Below are 17,004 nucleotides of genomic sequence, written 5' to 3' on the forward strand. Positions count from 1 at the left end.
CTGGCAGTATTTTATTGCTTGGGGGAAGAGGGGAGAGGAGACAATTTGTGTGATGTGTTTGTAAAATATATTTACAATTTTATATTCTAAAAATGTGTGGCAGGGGGTAATGTTTTTCATAAAGAAGACTGAAAACAAAGCATATTAAATAGGACCTTTCTGCCTTCAAGAAACTGATTGACTTAAAAAGCTCATGTGTGACAGTACAAGTTTACAGGTTTATGGATCATTAAAGAGCTTTTGTATCAATCTCCACTGACATAATTTTAAAAAAGCCATTTTCTTTTAAAAAATCCTTTCTAATTTGTCTGAACTCATTTCAGTTTCACTCTTTTCAGTAATCCCTCATCAGAGGTTTTATCCCACTAAAAGGTCTCTGCTTAAAAATCCCCACAGGTTGCAAGACATACCATTAAATATTTCATTGCATAGGGAGTAACATGTTCTAACAAAGTTTGCTGAAGTGGGGAGCAATGTTCAATGCAGACTGCAGCTTCCTGCAAGCATTTTGTTATAGCATCTAAATCCTGCTTTGTCTAATGCACCCTTCTCGCCAGCGAATAAAGGTTTCCAAAATCAGAGATGTAGCCATTTCCCAGGAAAACGAAGTGCAGTAAACCTTGTCCATCAGACAGCAGCACCTTCCTCATAAAAGGATTTTTAAAAACACCATAACCTGGACACTACTGTTTGTTAGCAGAGGTTAACTCCATGTTTTTCCCTCAAACAGCTGCTGTTGCTGAAGGGAGAAGAACATTTAGATCATGTTTAAAACATCTCCCCAGTTTCTTATTAGGGGAAAAAAAAGGCCCTTATGTGTTTGTTTTTTTTTTTTTTTTACTGTTACTAATCCTAGATTGCTTAGAATGGAAAATGACTTAATGAAGAATGAAACTATTTCCAAAGTAACCGTGGATTAATAGAAGCCTTGAGACAGACCAACTGACCTCCTGTGCTTTTCAGTGCTGTACAGCATCTGAGCCTCAACCTCAGAGCACTCTTGCATGGATTTAGCACCATAATTGTCTGCAGCTGCCGGGTGTCCCGCCCCAGTGGTTCCTGCTATAAGGTGTTTGTGGGGTCCCGTGTCTCCGCGCCGGCGCCGCTGTGCGCGCTCTGCTGCAGGAAGGCGGCGCTGGGGTCGCTCCACTCCCCGCTCCCTGCAGGGTGCTGGTCTGAGCCTCCTTTCTGGGCTGCCAGGGGGTTCCTGCTAATGACCAGTTCCAGCTTATTGCCAGATTCTGCGATGAGGGGCACAACCAAACAGCAGTCAAAGTCTCTGGTGCGAACGTGGTTTACCTGATTGAGGAGACGATTGATTTTTGTTACCGTTTTAGGAAAAAATAAAAGAGATCACAAGAGAAACAATTTATTCTTGAGACTATGGAGCTTGATTTAACTATTCCAAGTAGAGAATCGCTCAGTGTAAGACTTCTTGACTGTGATGTCTGGTCTGAAGACATCAATTAACTTTTCTGTTCACTTTTAAAGAGAATGTTGCAGAGGTGGGGATATTTAGACTGGTGCTGGCTGTTGGCAGCTTTCACAATGCTCACTCCAATAATGACATTTAACAGCACATAGTTTTTCATGGTGTTTGTCACTTAAAATGCAGTAGAACACATCTGTAATTTCAATTCAGTTCAAGTCCTCTCTGGTTTTACCTAATATATATAAATTTATTAGGCTAGTTGAGAAATAATTTGGCTTTTTCATCATAGTCCAACTTGGCACTGTGAAAAGTGTGGTGCTGCGTAAGTATTACATTATTCCAGCTACATCAGTAAGCACTTGGATTAAACACAAAAATAATTCTCAGGTTTGTATCAAGAAAAGCAAGAAAGAAAAATCTGTCTGGAAATGATGTGGGAAATTGCAGCTTCCTAGTGAGCATTTGTATGTCTCCTTTGGAGTTCTAAAATACTTAGCATTCTGAAAGAATTTGTTGCTATCAACCTGACTGCACAGGAAAATCCAGCTTTAGTGCCACTGCATAAAACTCCAAAGCTCCATGAAGTGCTGCCTTTTCTTGCCAAGAAAAGAAATCTCAGAAATCTACACAGCACAGCCTGTGGTGCAGAGCAATTATGGTCATTTGTCCTTCCTGGTCCCCCTGCACACATCCCTTCCCAGCAGAAATACAAACAAACAGTGATGCTCATTATTTAATAAGCAATGTAGATTACAGGGCTGTTCCAAGTAACAAAACTGAAAAAGTGCAGTTTTCTACAATCACATCTCCAAAGACACATACCCAAATACCCCCAGTGTGGTCATAAACCTTTTTACAAAGTGATCTGTATGTCATGCCCCTTCATGCTAGACGTGCACAGTGCCAGAAACATTACCTGTAGAAGTCTGTCATATGGTTTTAAACCTCCCAGATCACCAGGGCCAGCTGGTCGAATGTTTTTAACATACACTCCTTTTTCCAATAAACCATCTGAGACACTGAACCCAAAGTCTTCTCCATCAGAGTCCTTGTACAAAGTTACCTGTGGAGGAGAGGTGATGTGATGAGAAAAAACACTATCCTCCCATTTCTACAAGCATGAAGCAGGTTTTCTTCCTAGGATGGTTTTGGTGATTTTTAATTTTTTTTTCACATTAGAGAGATCACTTACCTACTATTTGGTACTTACAGTATTAAAGTTGTCGCCATTTTGACATTATGTTAATATTCTCAGAAGCCACCTTTTTCTTCTCTAAATAAACAGCCCTTTTCATTTCTGCTTGTCAGCTGGAAATTTGTGGTATTTAGCCACCTTTTCTGGTGTCACTTTTTCATTCTTAGTGTTTTGTGTCTCTATTCTCTAGCTGCCAGGATCTGAGTACAAGATATGGCTTCGTTTTGCTTCAAGTACAAAGATCTGGCCTCAATCAAACAATTGGTGTTGTGTCTTGCAATCAAGGGAATGAAGACTATTGTCAGTTTAAGCTCCAGACTGCCTGCTTTGGGCAGGCAGTGGTCCACCCTGTAAAGCCTAACCTCAGAAGTGCTCAGTATAAGAGTTATAATGCAATCTTTTAAGGAAGCACAAATAAGGCTCCTTCTGAAAGAGCTTGCAGGCAGTGTTCTTACAGTTACATAACCATGAGGTGGTCATTAAAAAGCAGGAAACAGAAGATGAAACAGTTAGGAGAAGGCTTTTCAGTTATTCAGAAGGTAAGTCCTCGCAGATAGTTCTGTGAATTTAGCTACTTGACAGATAGAGAGTTCTTCGTGGGTAAGTGGCATGCTTTTTTTAGGTTTTTATTTTTTCTTGGTCCTCCCTCATATCAGGGGTGCTGACCCATGCAAGTAAATTGTGTGAGTGTTGTGCCACTGTGCAGAGTTACAGTTGCACAGTCAAACCCCGTTTTTAAGGCTGTAGCGTGTATCACCTTTAATTCAAAATGCACTGATTTTATCATACCTTGGCTGATAAAAATGACATTAACTGTTCCAAAATTTTATAATGACTTGGTACAAATACTCTTCCATGTGTTGCATCCTTGTGTGTGTACCAGCCACTGAATTCCTTACTGATGTTTCTGAATTGCAGAATCATTTGAATTGAAGGGGACTTTGGAGAGTCTCTAGTTCAGTGTCCTGCTCAAAGCAGGCTGAGGACATGGTTGGTATTTCACAGAAGGATGCCAAGGCACAGCAGTGCTGGGGCACAGCACTGATTGGTGCTGCCTTCAGAAAGCTGCTGAGCTCCTGTTTAAATTGCCAGTGTGAAAAGGTATGCCAGAACAGACCAGGCTGTCTCCAAACAGGAGTAAAGGATTTGGGTTTCTTTCCTGCTCTCTGCATTTTTCTTGACTTGGGTTTAGGGGTGTATCAGCCCTGCTGTGACCAGAATGAAATCACACTCCCTAGTAGGTTTGGTAGCTGTGCTGGGCAGCAGTTGAGAGAAGCTGGACACAAGGGCAGTGGCTGCAGCTTTAGCACCATTTTCTCTGTAATGTGGATGGTGCATTGTGGGGCTGCTGTGAAAACATCAGAGCCTTGTGCCGTGGGGAGCACCAACACCCCCACGTGGTGTTCGTCCCTTACTTTACCCCAGCTCCTCCTCTTCCCTTGCTTTTGTCCCCCTGAACAGCCCTGCAAAGCAGAAAGCCACACCTAAAGTCCCCTCAGGCTAAAGGTTTTTTTCCTGCCAGGGACATTTTTGGGTATGAGCTATCATTTCATACTTTGCAGGGACTGGGGAATTTAAGTTTCTTGCCTTCTTTTCCCCCATCCTCCTCCAAGATAACTTCTTGCCATATGTCTGATCTGTCATATGTCCTCCATCCCTGCATGAACTTTAGGAGTCAATGGGCATTTTAGCTACTGAAAAACCTATCTGCAAATTCACAGTAATTAATCATAGAATGATTTTAATTTGTATCAACAGATGCTATTATCAGCAGGACTCTAGGGAAATTCTAATAATTTGCTATGAACAGAGGCTTTTGTTGGTGATATCACAGCATGTTTAACATGGCTTTAATGAAGAGTGTGTTTGAAGCTGCTACAAAAGTGCTGTAAGACCACCATTCTGCAAGACTAAAAAAAAAAAAAACAAAAACAAAAGCAGGGAGATACATTTTACTGATAGATTTGGATTTGTACTTCCTGGCAGAAATTAAAAATAACTAGCTCTGGACCAAGGATCAAATTCCCTTCTTGCAAAGTAACTTTTTTATCCCCATCATCACAAAGGACAGAAGTTCTTCAAGTTAACTGCTTCTTCAAGAAGCCTTGAAAAGTTCATGTAAAAATGGGATACAATGCCTAAGAGAAGCAGACTTGAAATATTCTGTCCTGTTCCAGCACAGGTGGCATGTTTTTTAAAAGGAACTTCCCTTTTTTACTCCTTTTCTTTTCCCCTTCTTCAGGCACTGGAGTCAAATGGAGCTGGCTCCAGCCCCAGATGAACAACAAAAGCACATGAAAGAGGGGACTCTCTGAAGTCATCCAGACTTCATTCTTGTCCTAAGACAGGATCAACTGCACCTAAGGCATTTCAGAGATACATTTATCTGCCCCACATTTTCAAACCTCCGGTGATCAAGATTCCACAGTCTATTAAAGTAATCCCTTCTAGTCATTCAGATGTTTCCCTTGGGTCTAAACTAAAACACCCTTGCTGAGGCTTAAGCCTGTTGCTATCCACAGAGATCAAGATCACTGTATTCTGTCTTTCTCTGCAGTGATGTGAAATAAGGCTTATTTTCCTCTGGATCCTGTCCATATGGTCAACATCTTTCTTTAAGTTTCAGATCCCATACTGGACACTATTACAGTCAAAACCTTCTCAAAGCCAAACTGGAGTGGAGAACAGCTCACCAGGGATGGTGGTCCCATTCATATGTTCCATGCCAGAGTTGCTTTTTTCCCTGTTTTCAGTGAGGGATCTATCAGCAAACAGCACACACACAAATCCAGCTCTGGACACCCACAGGAAGAGCCACAACACATTAGCACACTTTAACCTGGATCTTGCCTGTAACAATGCATGTGCTACTTCATGCCCACCTTGTGAGACAAGAAATGGAGCATTTCAAATTACAAAGGGCATGAAAGAGGGGCTTTGCTCTAGAGAGTCAATGGGAAGAGACTGCAATGGAGCAGGCAAGGCAGGGGACAAGGAGGGGCATTGGGAATGATCATCCCAAGTCATTTATCAATCACAAATTACACATTTCAAAATATTTCCTGAAGCTTGTGGTTCTTCAGATATACAGATCCTAGATTTTTACAACCTGCTTCCCTTATGGCTATCTTCTCTTGACTTTTGCTGTGCTTAACAGGAGCTTGGAACTTAAAGAAACTGATGCTTGCTTCAGGGATGAGGTAGCAATTTAACTTTGTTGCATGTTTGACAGCTGTCACATTTTTCAGATGGAAGTAATCTGCAGACAACTTTCTTTTGTATTAGAGGTTATAATTTTTGGGCTAATTCTTCCCAGGGTAACATATATTCTTCAAAGAGAATCTCTGATAAAAGCCTTGCTACCTGAAATACTCAATTTCTACTCAATAATGGGTATGGACAAAGCCCTTCCACAGGTTCCTCATCTTGACTTACAGCAACCCTCTCTGAAAGGAATAAAACTGCAGACAATTCACACAACACCTAAATCATGCTGGTTTATCTCTACTGCTGATCACAACTCTTTGGAAGGTCTGATCTCAATAGCAAAATCTCCATCTGGGTGATTTATTAGACTTTTAAATTTACACCAGGAGCCTAAGGGAAAAAGAAAGTGGATTTGGAAATTTAATTCATATTTCATAAGCAATTAAATAGTTACAAATTTAAAACACAAGCTTATACATTTTGAGTCTGTGCCTATGCCTCTTCTCCCTCTCAAGTCTATGCTTAATTTAAATTCATACATCTTGCACAGATCAGCTATTGAGATATTTTAACTGACTGTAATTTTAGGTTAATGACTACTTGTAATAATAATATTGAAAAATTATCTGATCCTAGTGCATATTTTTGCTCTCAGAGGAAAGCGTGCTCTATGAAACTTCTAAAAAATGGTCTGCTATGATTTTTAGAAAAATATTAATCTATATTATTATCTAAGTAGATAAAATCATTAAAGGCATTCATTAAATTGGGGTACTGATATAGCAATACACTATCCAGCTAAATTAAATGTTATTAAACCATCTAGAACAAATGTTTGAAGAGATTTGTAGGACACTTATCTCAATCCTATTTTCCTCAGGACACGGACAGTTCAAGAGCACAGGTGGTGAATGCGATGCAGAAGGAAGGAGCAGTGAAGAATTCAGGTTGCTTTGCTGCAGAGTGAGCTCTGACCTGTGTGCACCCAGGCCCTGCCTCAGCAGGGATGCAGACGGGTCACAGTGACACAGGACAGTGGCACCTGCCCTGCCCAGAGACTGGCACAGCTCAGCCAAGTACGGGCTTGAGAATCTGCCAAGGGAGGTCTCAGACAAGCTGTGTCCCAGCTTGTATCTCAGAACTGCCCATACCATCACATTTTCCCAAGTCCTCCTATTTTTCAGTCCCCTGCAGAGGGCAGAACACATTGCTAGCAAGAGGATACATGAAAAATACTTCAACCAAGGCACTTCTCTGACAGTGAAGTCATTCCTATGGCATTGCAGCTCTTTTGGAAACCTCTGGTTGAATAAGCTGTCCAAAGGAACAGGGTATTAAACTAAAGGTCCAATACAAAAAATGAACATGAATACATGAGAGAAAGTAGCAGGCACACTGCTACACAAGAACCAGTAGGAAAACTAACAAGTGAGAACTTGCTCAGGTAAAAAGCAGTCCACGCTGCCTGGGCTAACCTGCATGTGTCATAGGGGTACAACCTCACTTTGGGGAATCAGAGCATAAGATCCAGTCACTAGTTTCTATTTTTCTTGAATGACTGTAAGGATTTGGAAAATCCTTGGTACAGGTTCAACATTTAGATGTTTTAGAGAGGAAATGACTCTTCTCTGGGTGAAAGAACAGACAGTAAAAGCAAACTCAGCATCACTTCAGCAGACAGGGGAAAAGTGGGTATATTGTCTCAACAAAATCTGGAAATTACTCCAAGGGAAGGTCAAAGCAATCTTAAAAAGAGTCAGCTGAAGCAAGAGAAAGCTCATGGACAGGTTATTTGTACTGCTCAGGACTCAACAGCTAGTTACTATCACAGAATACCACTGACTCATTAACAGAAATCTCAGAACTCCTTTCCAGGTAATTATTTATTTTAGCATGTAAGGCTGGCTTTGTAATCCAGAGCTGTGCCTTTGCTGAATGTGAGCACACTGTGAAATGCCTATGGGCATACTTTGGTTTTCTATTCCACATTTATTCACCACTCAGAAAAACTGAGCCCAGTACCTAACTCCACTGATCACATCAAGCTGGAAATAGGAAAAGCTTAAAACTATCCCAACACATCCCTATTGATCATATACATTGGCAATGACTTAATTTACCATATATGAGATTAATTCTCTACTACCTTCTATAAACACTCATTTAGCCCATGCTCAGCAAGTCCTTACACTGCTGAACTCAACTGAACTACAGACCAAACTCAGGCAAATCCACAGGGCTTAGAAACCAACCCAAACCTCTGGAGAATGACCAGGTGACATATTAATGAAATATCCCAGTATTCTGCCTCCTCTCTGGAAATATCTCAGACCTTTAGGAGGAAGGTGGGTGCAGGAAATGGGATGCTCATTCCCATCAGGGAGAACAGCATTGTAATGTCCCTTGAAGTTTTGGAAATTGCTTGCTCTTATGGCCTCACTGGACTTGAGACCTAAAGTGGTCTGGTGTTTGCTGGGCATAGCCAAACATCCTTTATCCAGTACTTGCTAGGAATGCAGTGCCACCTCCATATCACTGAGTGATTCCAACCATCTTGAGCAGTGAAAAGTTGCATAGTCTGAAGATTATTTATCCTTTTTAGAGCAAAGGAATTATAAAGAAAAAAGAAGCAATACCTAATTTGAAATAACATTCTATATTATGTACATTGGATTCCTTGTATTTGATTCAAAATGAGTGTTAATTTAAAAAAGGACCTATGGGAGCCCCAAACCCTCCTGAGTAATTTCCTGAAGAAATGTATTTTCTAGAAATTAAACTTTGCTTTCTTAATGAACACATTTTGTGGAGAAGAGTTATTGGTCCTGTCAATTCAAATTACCAGTGGATGCTCCTTTCAAAAGAGCAGTGCCTTTTGAGGATTTATTGTAAAATGAAATAGTAGACAAGGATGCATCTTATTCATTTGTTTTCCCCCACAAGGATCTATCATTAATGTGTTTGTAAGAACTAATATGCATGGCCCCCAAATTACATCTGTGGAGTCATTATAAAAAGTGCTTACTGTGTTGCCATATAATTAGAGTTCATGTGCTGAATATATTATTTCAAAGCTGTCAGAAAAAAAATTACAGACCTTGTGTAACTCCACAGGAGTTGGTGACATTTCTTTCATTTCTTGCTTAAATTTTCTCAGAACCATGGACTTTCTCCCCACATCTGATGGCAATGTGTTGCTACGAGTAGCTTGACTGTAATGTGGCCTTACAGAACTTCTTTCCTGGAAGCTGGCTTGTCTTCCCAGCTGGTTACGTGGCTGTGGGTTCTCCTGATTCAAACTCATTGTACTTCCTGACATGATTGTGGCCTAGAGCATTAATGAACAGGTTATTTGTAACAGAGAATGTGGGTTAAGTAAGCGGTTAATTCATAGCAGTAGGAAAAACACCTCTATTCTTTGTTAGAACACAATCACTCAGGGCACAGCAAAAGGCAAGAGGATAGATGTTCAATCTGCTTGCAAGTCACTATAAAATAAAGACCACAACAAAACACAATAACAATATATGAACCCTATGGGCAAAAGTTTTCAGATGGCATTTCAAACTAAAATACTGAGCACCAGAACTGCTGTGCTTGTAAGCCAGTCCCCTGGCAGACTGAAGAGTATGTAGTGCAATTGCTTACTTTAAAAATATTTTACACATAAATAAAGCAACATCTAAGTTGTGGCATAATTGCATTTGCTGGAATTGGAACTACAGGAAGGCATTTACAATTCACACTGTGTGTGCAAGGTAAAAGTATGTGAGCCAGCAGAATTTGTAGGTAGCTCTAGAGGCAGCATGGGCAGAGTGCCCGGCTCTACCCAAGCTCAGGGAAAACTCAGTGCAGGTGAGCTCACTGCCTGGAAAGAAACTTTGCACGACATGCACACTGCAAAAGTGGCTGCCTTAGCTCAGCACTAATACTGGCCCTGGTCTCACTGCTGGTTTTAATCTCAGTAAAAGCCTTTTGCTTTAGATGCAAGAATACATGAAATCATGAGAGATGATGATGGGAGTCACCTCGCCCACTGTGTGGAACAGACTGAACTTTAAAAGAATCCATGCACAGCAATGAGCCTTCACCCTTGGGAAAGATTTTCTGCTCTGGGGAATGGGAGGCAAATGCACTTTGGTACAGCCACTGTGGGCACAGGGTGTGCTGAATTTCCTACTTATTATCTCTTCTGATGGACAGTTGGAAAGGGAAATTTAAAGACCATAACTTGAACTCTGACTGGGACTGGATGCAGACAGCCTGCTTGAATGGGAGAAGTAAAAAATAAGGGCAAAACAGACAAATAAATGTTTGCCTTTATCTCTGGTGAGCATGTCTGTCACCCTTCCTTCTCACAGCTGCAGCACTACTTTCACTATAAGATAATGGATGGTAGCCATAACACTCTTTTGTGCGCAGTAATGACTGATATTACTGGCTGATGGAGCAAAAGCAGCCAGAGGACTTGGCAAACAACAGCCTTCTTTGCTCTTTGGCTGAAGACTTTGAAATGAAAAATGATAAGGAGTCCTTGACTACACCATGGCACTTCATAAAGCAGAGACATGGCCACTCTCAGCATCCTGTCACACTGAATGAGCTGGGGGTTGTGCAACGAGGCGATGCTATAAATGGTACATCTACAGTTCTGAATTTCACTTTCGTGAAAGGCTGAGGAAAATTCAGTGTGTTGAAATAACTGAATTCTGGTCAGCGTGGATGACCTATTTCTCTTTTGCAATTATCTATTTCCATATCCTTTTATTATGCTCTGAATACCGAAAACTGCAAGAGAAGCCTGCAGTACGAAACCATATCTAACTATGGAATTAAACCAGTATAACATTTTCTCCTACATTTCTTTGGTTTTCAATAACAAATATATGAGAATCACATTTTGCTACCCGAACATGCAATACAAAAGCCATAAATCTGAGGAAGTAAATTAATCTGAACTGAAAAACTTTCACCCAGTTATGCCATTCACATTCCTCCTGGCTGCTAAAGGACTTTATATAACATAAAAATGAAAATGAGATTCTGCCAGTTTTGCAGCTCCAGGAATTTAAAAGAACATAAAAGAAAATATTTTAGGACCTTTCATTCTGTAACTTTAATTGGCAGTATAATGGTAATTGTCGTGATTAGATAACTTAGAGAAAAGGTGATTAGACAATTAAACACTCCCAAGTTACTCTGTCTCTGTTTTCTTCCCCCGATGCCCTCAGCACAATCTAACACAAAGTATGGTTAGATTTGTAATAAACTTAAGGATGAAATATGGAAATTTGTTACACAGTGAAGAAATTGCTGCATAATGAACATTTCTCACATTGCCAGCTTCTTTTTCTTTCAGAGTGGTACGATTACAGGTAAACATTTTGAGAAGCTGATTTTCTTTTATGTTCATCTTAATTAAATTAAGTTTCAATTTAAAAGACAACCTACAACATGCTAAGAAAAGCTGCATGAAGCATCTGTCAGCGAGTGGAATGTATTGCTGCAGGAAGGTTATGCCCACTTAGAAGTTCTGTGCCATTTGCTGCCTGTATGGACAGCATCGATGGTTATGCACAGCAGAAGCTGCAAGTCAAAAGCAGGGGTGAACATGTTCACAAAATTTTGGTTGCATTGCACAAAAGAAAACAGCTCTGGTTAGGGGCAGGGGAGGCAGCTGCACAAGCAAAATATAAAGGTAAAGGGTAGGTACCAAGAGAGTCATGTTTCTCAAACACAGACGCCTGTCAGCCTTGTCCTGTGGAGAGGGGTTAAAGCTTTTAAATGAATTGGTGTGATTAGTGCAACTTAAAAAGAAAAAAAGGAGAAAATAAAATGAATGTAAACCAAACCAAAACCATTATATTTCTCTATAATTGGAAAGAAAGGTTAAGATTGTTCTACCTCTAGTTCCCTCAGAATTCCTGACTGGCCACAGGTCTCTAAATCCTCCAGAGCCTGAGACCAGAAATTTTCCTCCTGGTCAGCCTCGGTGTTATCATGGGTACCTGTGAAGCTAGATTTACAATGAGAAGTTAAAAAATGTGGACTTTTTCCCCCCTCTAAAAATATATATATTACACACGTGCCTTGCCACAGACTGCAACTTGAATGACACAAGGTTATGCAGGAGAGTGGGAGAGTGGCTGACCAGGAGAGGCCGGATGGACATGCAGAGCACATGACAGACAAGCCTTCTCATAACCTGGCAGTCACTAGCAGCTGGCAGGACCTGAGCAGCGAGTTGTTCAGTAAGGAGATAAATGGATTCCAAGAACAATTCAATACACATTTTTACTGGATTGAAACTGGGACCTCCCTATGAAAATTAATGAATTAACCAGTAGCTGTGTGCGGAGCTGCTCCGTGCAACAAATATTTGCAATAAAACCTTTCAACCTCACAGACTTCTCCCAGGCAATATGGAAAGAGTCCTCTTTTTTTTTTGCAAACAACATTTTTCAAAAGAGGCTTGGTGGTGCTTTTTACCTGATTCCTTCTGCCTAAGCTGCATTTATCAATTCAAGCCCACCTGATTGCCATAATAGAAACTGCTCCAATCATTTCATACATAAACACAGAGAAACTTTCAGGGATGCCACTGTCTTGCATGGAAACTTAGGTTTCTGGAGTTTCATAAATGCACCCAAAGCCTTATTAAAAGCACTCTTGAGCAGATGTTGGTAACAGTGATGCTTAGGGTAGCTGCTCAGCAAGCGAGGTCTGATAAAAACCTCCACTCTGGGCTGCGGTGACACAGCCCAAAGCAACACCTTTACAGTGTATGTGTGTACACAGGGAGGGAAGCAGGAGGGGGTTCTACCTTAGCAAGGGGAAGCAGCTCCATAAAGGTTCACACAAGCATCAGAGCTGCTGCATGGGAGAGGGCTGATTATGTGAAAGGCACAGGGGAAGAAGGATGAGGAAGGAAAGTGACAATTTGCCCTTTTGGTGGCAGCAAGCTGTTACTTTGGAGCAGCTGCCCATGGACTGCAGCTAGTGGTGCTTAACCAGCACATAAACAGAGCAAACACTATTATGGAAGCATCTGAGGCCTTGCTTGACAAACAATGTATTACTGAGAATAGCGTGAATGTAATTCTGTTTACAGAATAGCTTTTAAATAGGAGAATTGCCCAGCACAAGGGAGGACAGCTTGAATGCTTCACACACATGATACTCTGCCTCAGAGATGCTTTCTTACAGCTACAATCAGTCAAGCAGACAATGGTCAGCCATTTCAATCTCTTATTGCAATGATTCTCCACCTAGCATCAGTGTCTCTTCTAAGATATTGCAATAGATACAGCAATGGCAAGAATACCTACTCAGATCACAGATGCAATTCCTCCCAGGCAAGACAAGAAAGTATTTAAAACATGATTTTAGAAAGATCCTTGACTTCTGAAATGAGCTTTTCCCATAAATCTATGTATTACTTTCAACAGTCAATTTTGAATATAGATTAATTTATCCATTACAATATCTCTTGTTATATTGCACATTAATGGAGCTTAAGCTAATGACAGGATAATTTGAGGCAATTGTCTGCGACAGAAAAACCTGGATTTCCTAGAACTGGAGGTCCATTTCTTCTCTGACTCTGTGAAACAGAAAATCATGATGCCTCTATGTCTGGACTTCTTAGTGGAAACAATTTCTTTTTCAGCTCTCCTCTCTTCTTGCGCTCTTTCTCTGAGTCTTGTCTCCTGGTGTGTGAAATCTCAACTTTTGGATCTTTATTACAGCCACATGAGTAATTTGTAGCTGACCTACTACACCAAAACACCAGAAGAGGTACCAAAACAATTTACCTAGATGTCTTTTTTATCTAAAACCTGAGGGATTGATTTTAAAACATATGAAATATTGTTTGATCCATAATGAACATATTTGGTTTTCTGACGCTTTTTTAAAGAGCTGTCAGAAATAGATACATAAAAAGACTGAAGGAAAGGCAGTAGGACAGATAATGAAGACATGGGTATCTGATTTGGTTCTCACTCCCATATGAGGGACAAAATCTTTGTGTTTTTTAGTTTTCTTAATCAGGAGGTTCTTGAATCTGGCAGACTTGTTCCTGTAAGCATTGATGTTTTAATGTGTTAAACATTTTCTCTGGAGCAGGAACTGCAACAGATGTTCCTACCTGCCAGTGATAGGTAGACACCAGGCTAGAGAGTGGTTTAAGCTCTCTGGTTTCATTTGCTTGCCCACTGAAATTTCTGTCAATCAACAGCAAGTTAATGTGGTGTTTTCCGCTTTTACCCTGTTTTTCTCATTTCAAATGATTTTCCTTTCTTCCCTTGTCTTTTCACACCCCCTGCCCCCCACCTCTGCCTCAGCCCAGCTGGATCTCACTTCTGTGCACTTTTTGGTTTCCTACCTGGAAGTATTCCACTCTTCCAGCTGTCCCCCACCTTTCCTTTGCCCTCCAGAGGAACCTTTCCACATCTTTCCCTCTTTCTTCACGCTCCTGACGCTCTCTCCACCTGATCTTTCCACAGATGTTTGCTTTAAATGGTTTTCTTGATTCTCTCCCAATGTCTCAGTCTCCTTCTGCTGCCATGCATTCTTGGAAGCTGTGCTACACAAAAAAAGGTAAGAAAAAATTACTTTCTACAGCTAGAGAGGGAGAGAAGTTGTTTAGCTAGAACTACAAGAAAAGTGGTGCTTTTTCTGAGGATTCCTGTAACAAGCTTGGAGAACAGACACAGCCTTCTCAAACACTCCAGCACTTGGGATAGCAACACCATCAGATGTGGCACCATCCATTTTACAGATACAGCATTAAAGTAATCGCTATTTTAATGTGTACTGTATCTCTCAGGTGTAAGTCACATCGACAAGCAGAACAAGACTCTTTAATGGGCATATTTTCTGCTGAACAGTGCTTTAAAATGGTAAATAGAACACATGCTTTTCATTTAGAAGATTCTGTATTTTACAATCCAGCTCCCTGATTCACTGTTCATCAACTTTTTCAGCCCATTACTTACATAGCTGCAAAACAGTAGGTGTTCTGGAATCATGGCTGCATCTCATCTGAGAAACAAAATATGAGCTGTAACTGTGGATAAAGACCCTATTAAACTAAAAATATTAGGCTACCAAGAATGGCCAGTATGAAGAAAACGATCTGATTTCCTTTATCAAACACTGTCCACTACTAGCCTATGAAAACTGCAGTGTGCTTCTGCAGCAGGGACCAAAGGAGCTGGATATGGACTGGGAATTCACACTTGCTCATATCTTAGCTGCCATCTTGCCAGGCTTGTCTCCAGACAAAATGCCACAAAGCTTTGGGCTATATCAGAGGGTTTGTCATTCAAATTCTGAAAGCAGCATCTAATCTTTGCCTTGATTTGTATTTCAAAGCTTACAGACTGGACCTCATGGATTTCCTTACCCAGTGTGTTTATATGGGCACCAGGAAGGGTTTTTTTGATACCAAACTTGAATTTTTCACAGACTGGGATTTCAGGCTAGCTGTGCTGGCACACCAAGAAAGTCTATTTCTCATGAAGAACATGCATGTCTGCAGATCCTGAGGGTGCGTGCAAAGAGCACAGAAATCTCTTTTACTGTGATGCCTATCTTCCCACATCTGAGGAAGAACTGTTCATTGGCAGAAATTACCCAAGCCTCTGCAGTGGATCCACTAACAAATCCAAAAGAAAAGAAAACTTAGAACAGAAGATAGATTTTTGGGTCTTTCACTATCTCCAGGAATTGTGAAGTAATTTTTTTTCCCTCAGGAAATGCTTTTGTCTGCAGAGAAATTAACTGAAAATGAGATTTACTTCTCAGGAGAGAAGGAATAAATGCATGGCAAAATACCAATAGTTTGGACAAGACATTTGTACCTGGATCACTTTTTACTCCTACTGAATCACTCCTACTGAATGTGAATGTCTCAAGCATTTATGGAAGAAGACTGTAATTTGTGCTTCTTTGCCCAAACCAAAATGAATTTTCATAGAAGACAAAAGATTAACACACCAGCTGTCTTCAGCCACATTATCTGTAGGTTTAGTTTTGTGGAGTGGAAAACAGATCAGATTTTTTCTGAAACTTGCCCAGGGAAATGCCCTAATTTTTTTGTTTGTTTATTCTTAAGGGATAAATGCTGTGTTTTATAGGCTGAAGTAATTTGAAATAAATATAGGTCTTGGTGCTGGCATCATAATCCTCCATAAAGACCACTAATCCATCCCAGTAAGTTTCATTAAGTATACTGTGTCTGCTGTGACTTCATTAGAAAACAGAATTTCATTCAAGACAGTAGTGTTGTTCATTTTTGAGGCAGGGCTGCAGCTGCAGGCCAGAGAACAGACACTGGTCTGGCACTCACGTGCTTGCTGCAGGTCGGTCCCACTCGTCGTCACTGAGCCCCGGATCGTGGAACGGGTGATTCCGTGGCTTGCCGGGAGGGGACAAACTGCCCTGCTTGGGACTCCTCCACTCGTAGGCATTGAAGCTGTATCCTGAAGCCTGATAGGTGTGTCCTAAAAAGAGGAATTACTAATTTGCAGCAATGCATATGCTGAAGTGACAGGAAAGCACACCTCTGAAGCCGGCTTCTCAAGAACTGCTGAATTTGTCATTGTTAACTTATTTTTTTCTGTAGCCAGATTGTTTGACCTAGACTATGTCTGGAATTAGGCATCCTCTAGAGTTTCTCTTGTGAAAGTCCACTGAAAGCAAAATCCTAAATACATCTAACACTGTTCTCCTACTGTTTATGTCTCAACTGCTTCTATATTTAGTTCTAGATACTGCCACAATTTATCAATTTCCCATTCAACATCCTAGATTGAACAGTAGTGAATAAATCACATGTTATGGATGTGTTAAATATGTGTTAACATGGTCATATGCAACATGCCCAAAATTAAAGCTAACTTATTAAGAAAACTGCTTCACATGTGTTGAAAACAGTTTCCAAAGATGCATTAAAATATCCCATGAACTTGGCTTTAGACGGGCCCTTTTGCTAGGGCTCTGAGAGCTCAGGAAAGATCTGTCTTACAATGGGCACACATTCCCAGGACCAATATACACCATCTCTATCACCCATTTCTAAGTGTCTCAAGGCTGTGTAAGTGGCATCACATGGCTTTTAGACCTGAAGAGTTTATTTCTGGGTGCTTTTATCATACTAGCAAAG

At 40.6% G+C, this 17,004-nt stretch overlaps 1 protein-coding gene across 1 annotated transcript in view; it reads right to left on the reverse strand.

The window, feature by feature from the left end:
- Positions 1 to 785: 785 nt before the first annotated feature.
- GRIP1 (glutamate receptor interacting protein 1) overlaps positions 786 to 17,004 on the reverse strand; it is a 212,269-nt gene continuing 196,050 nt past the window's right edge. The window contains exons 19-25 of the mRNA XM_059471871.1: positions 16,189 to 16,342; positions 14,221 to 14,421; positions 11,739 to 11,850; positions 11,548 to 11,592; positions 8,932 to 9,162; positions 2,349 to 2,495; positions 786 to 1,299 (exon numbers count right to left, since the gene is read on the reverse strand). Coding sequence (XP_059327854.1) covers positions 1,063 to 1,299; positions 2,349 to 2,495; positions 8,932 to 9,162; positions 11,548 to 11,592; positions 11,739 to 11,850; positions 14,221 to 14,421; positions 16,189 to 16,342 — 1,127 coding nt within the window. The 3' untranslated portion in view covers positions 786 to 1,062. The remainder of the gene's footprint in view (positions 1,300 to 2,348; positions 2,496 to 8,931; positions 9,163 to 11,547; positions 11,593 to 11,738; positions 11,851 to 14,220; positions 14,422 to 16,188; positions 16,343 to 17,004) is intronic.

The sequence above is a fragment of the Ammospiza nelsoni genome, chromosome 5 (genome assembly GCF_027579445.1).
Source record: "Ammospiza nelsoni isolate bAmmNel1 chromosome 5, bAmmNel1.pri, whole genome shotgun sequence".
NCBI lineage: Eukaryota > Metazoa > Chordata > Aves > Passeriformes > Passerellidae > Ammospiza > Ammospiza nelsoni.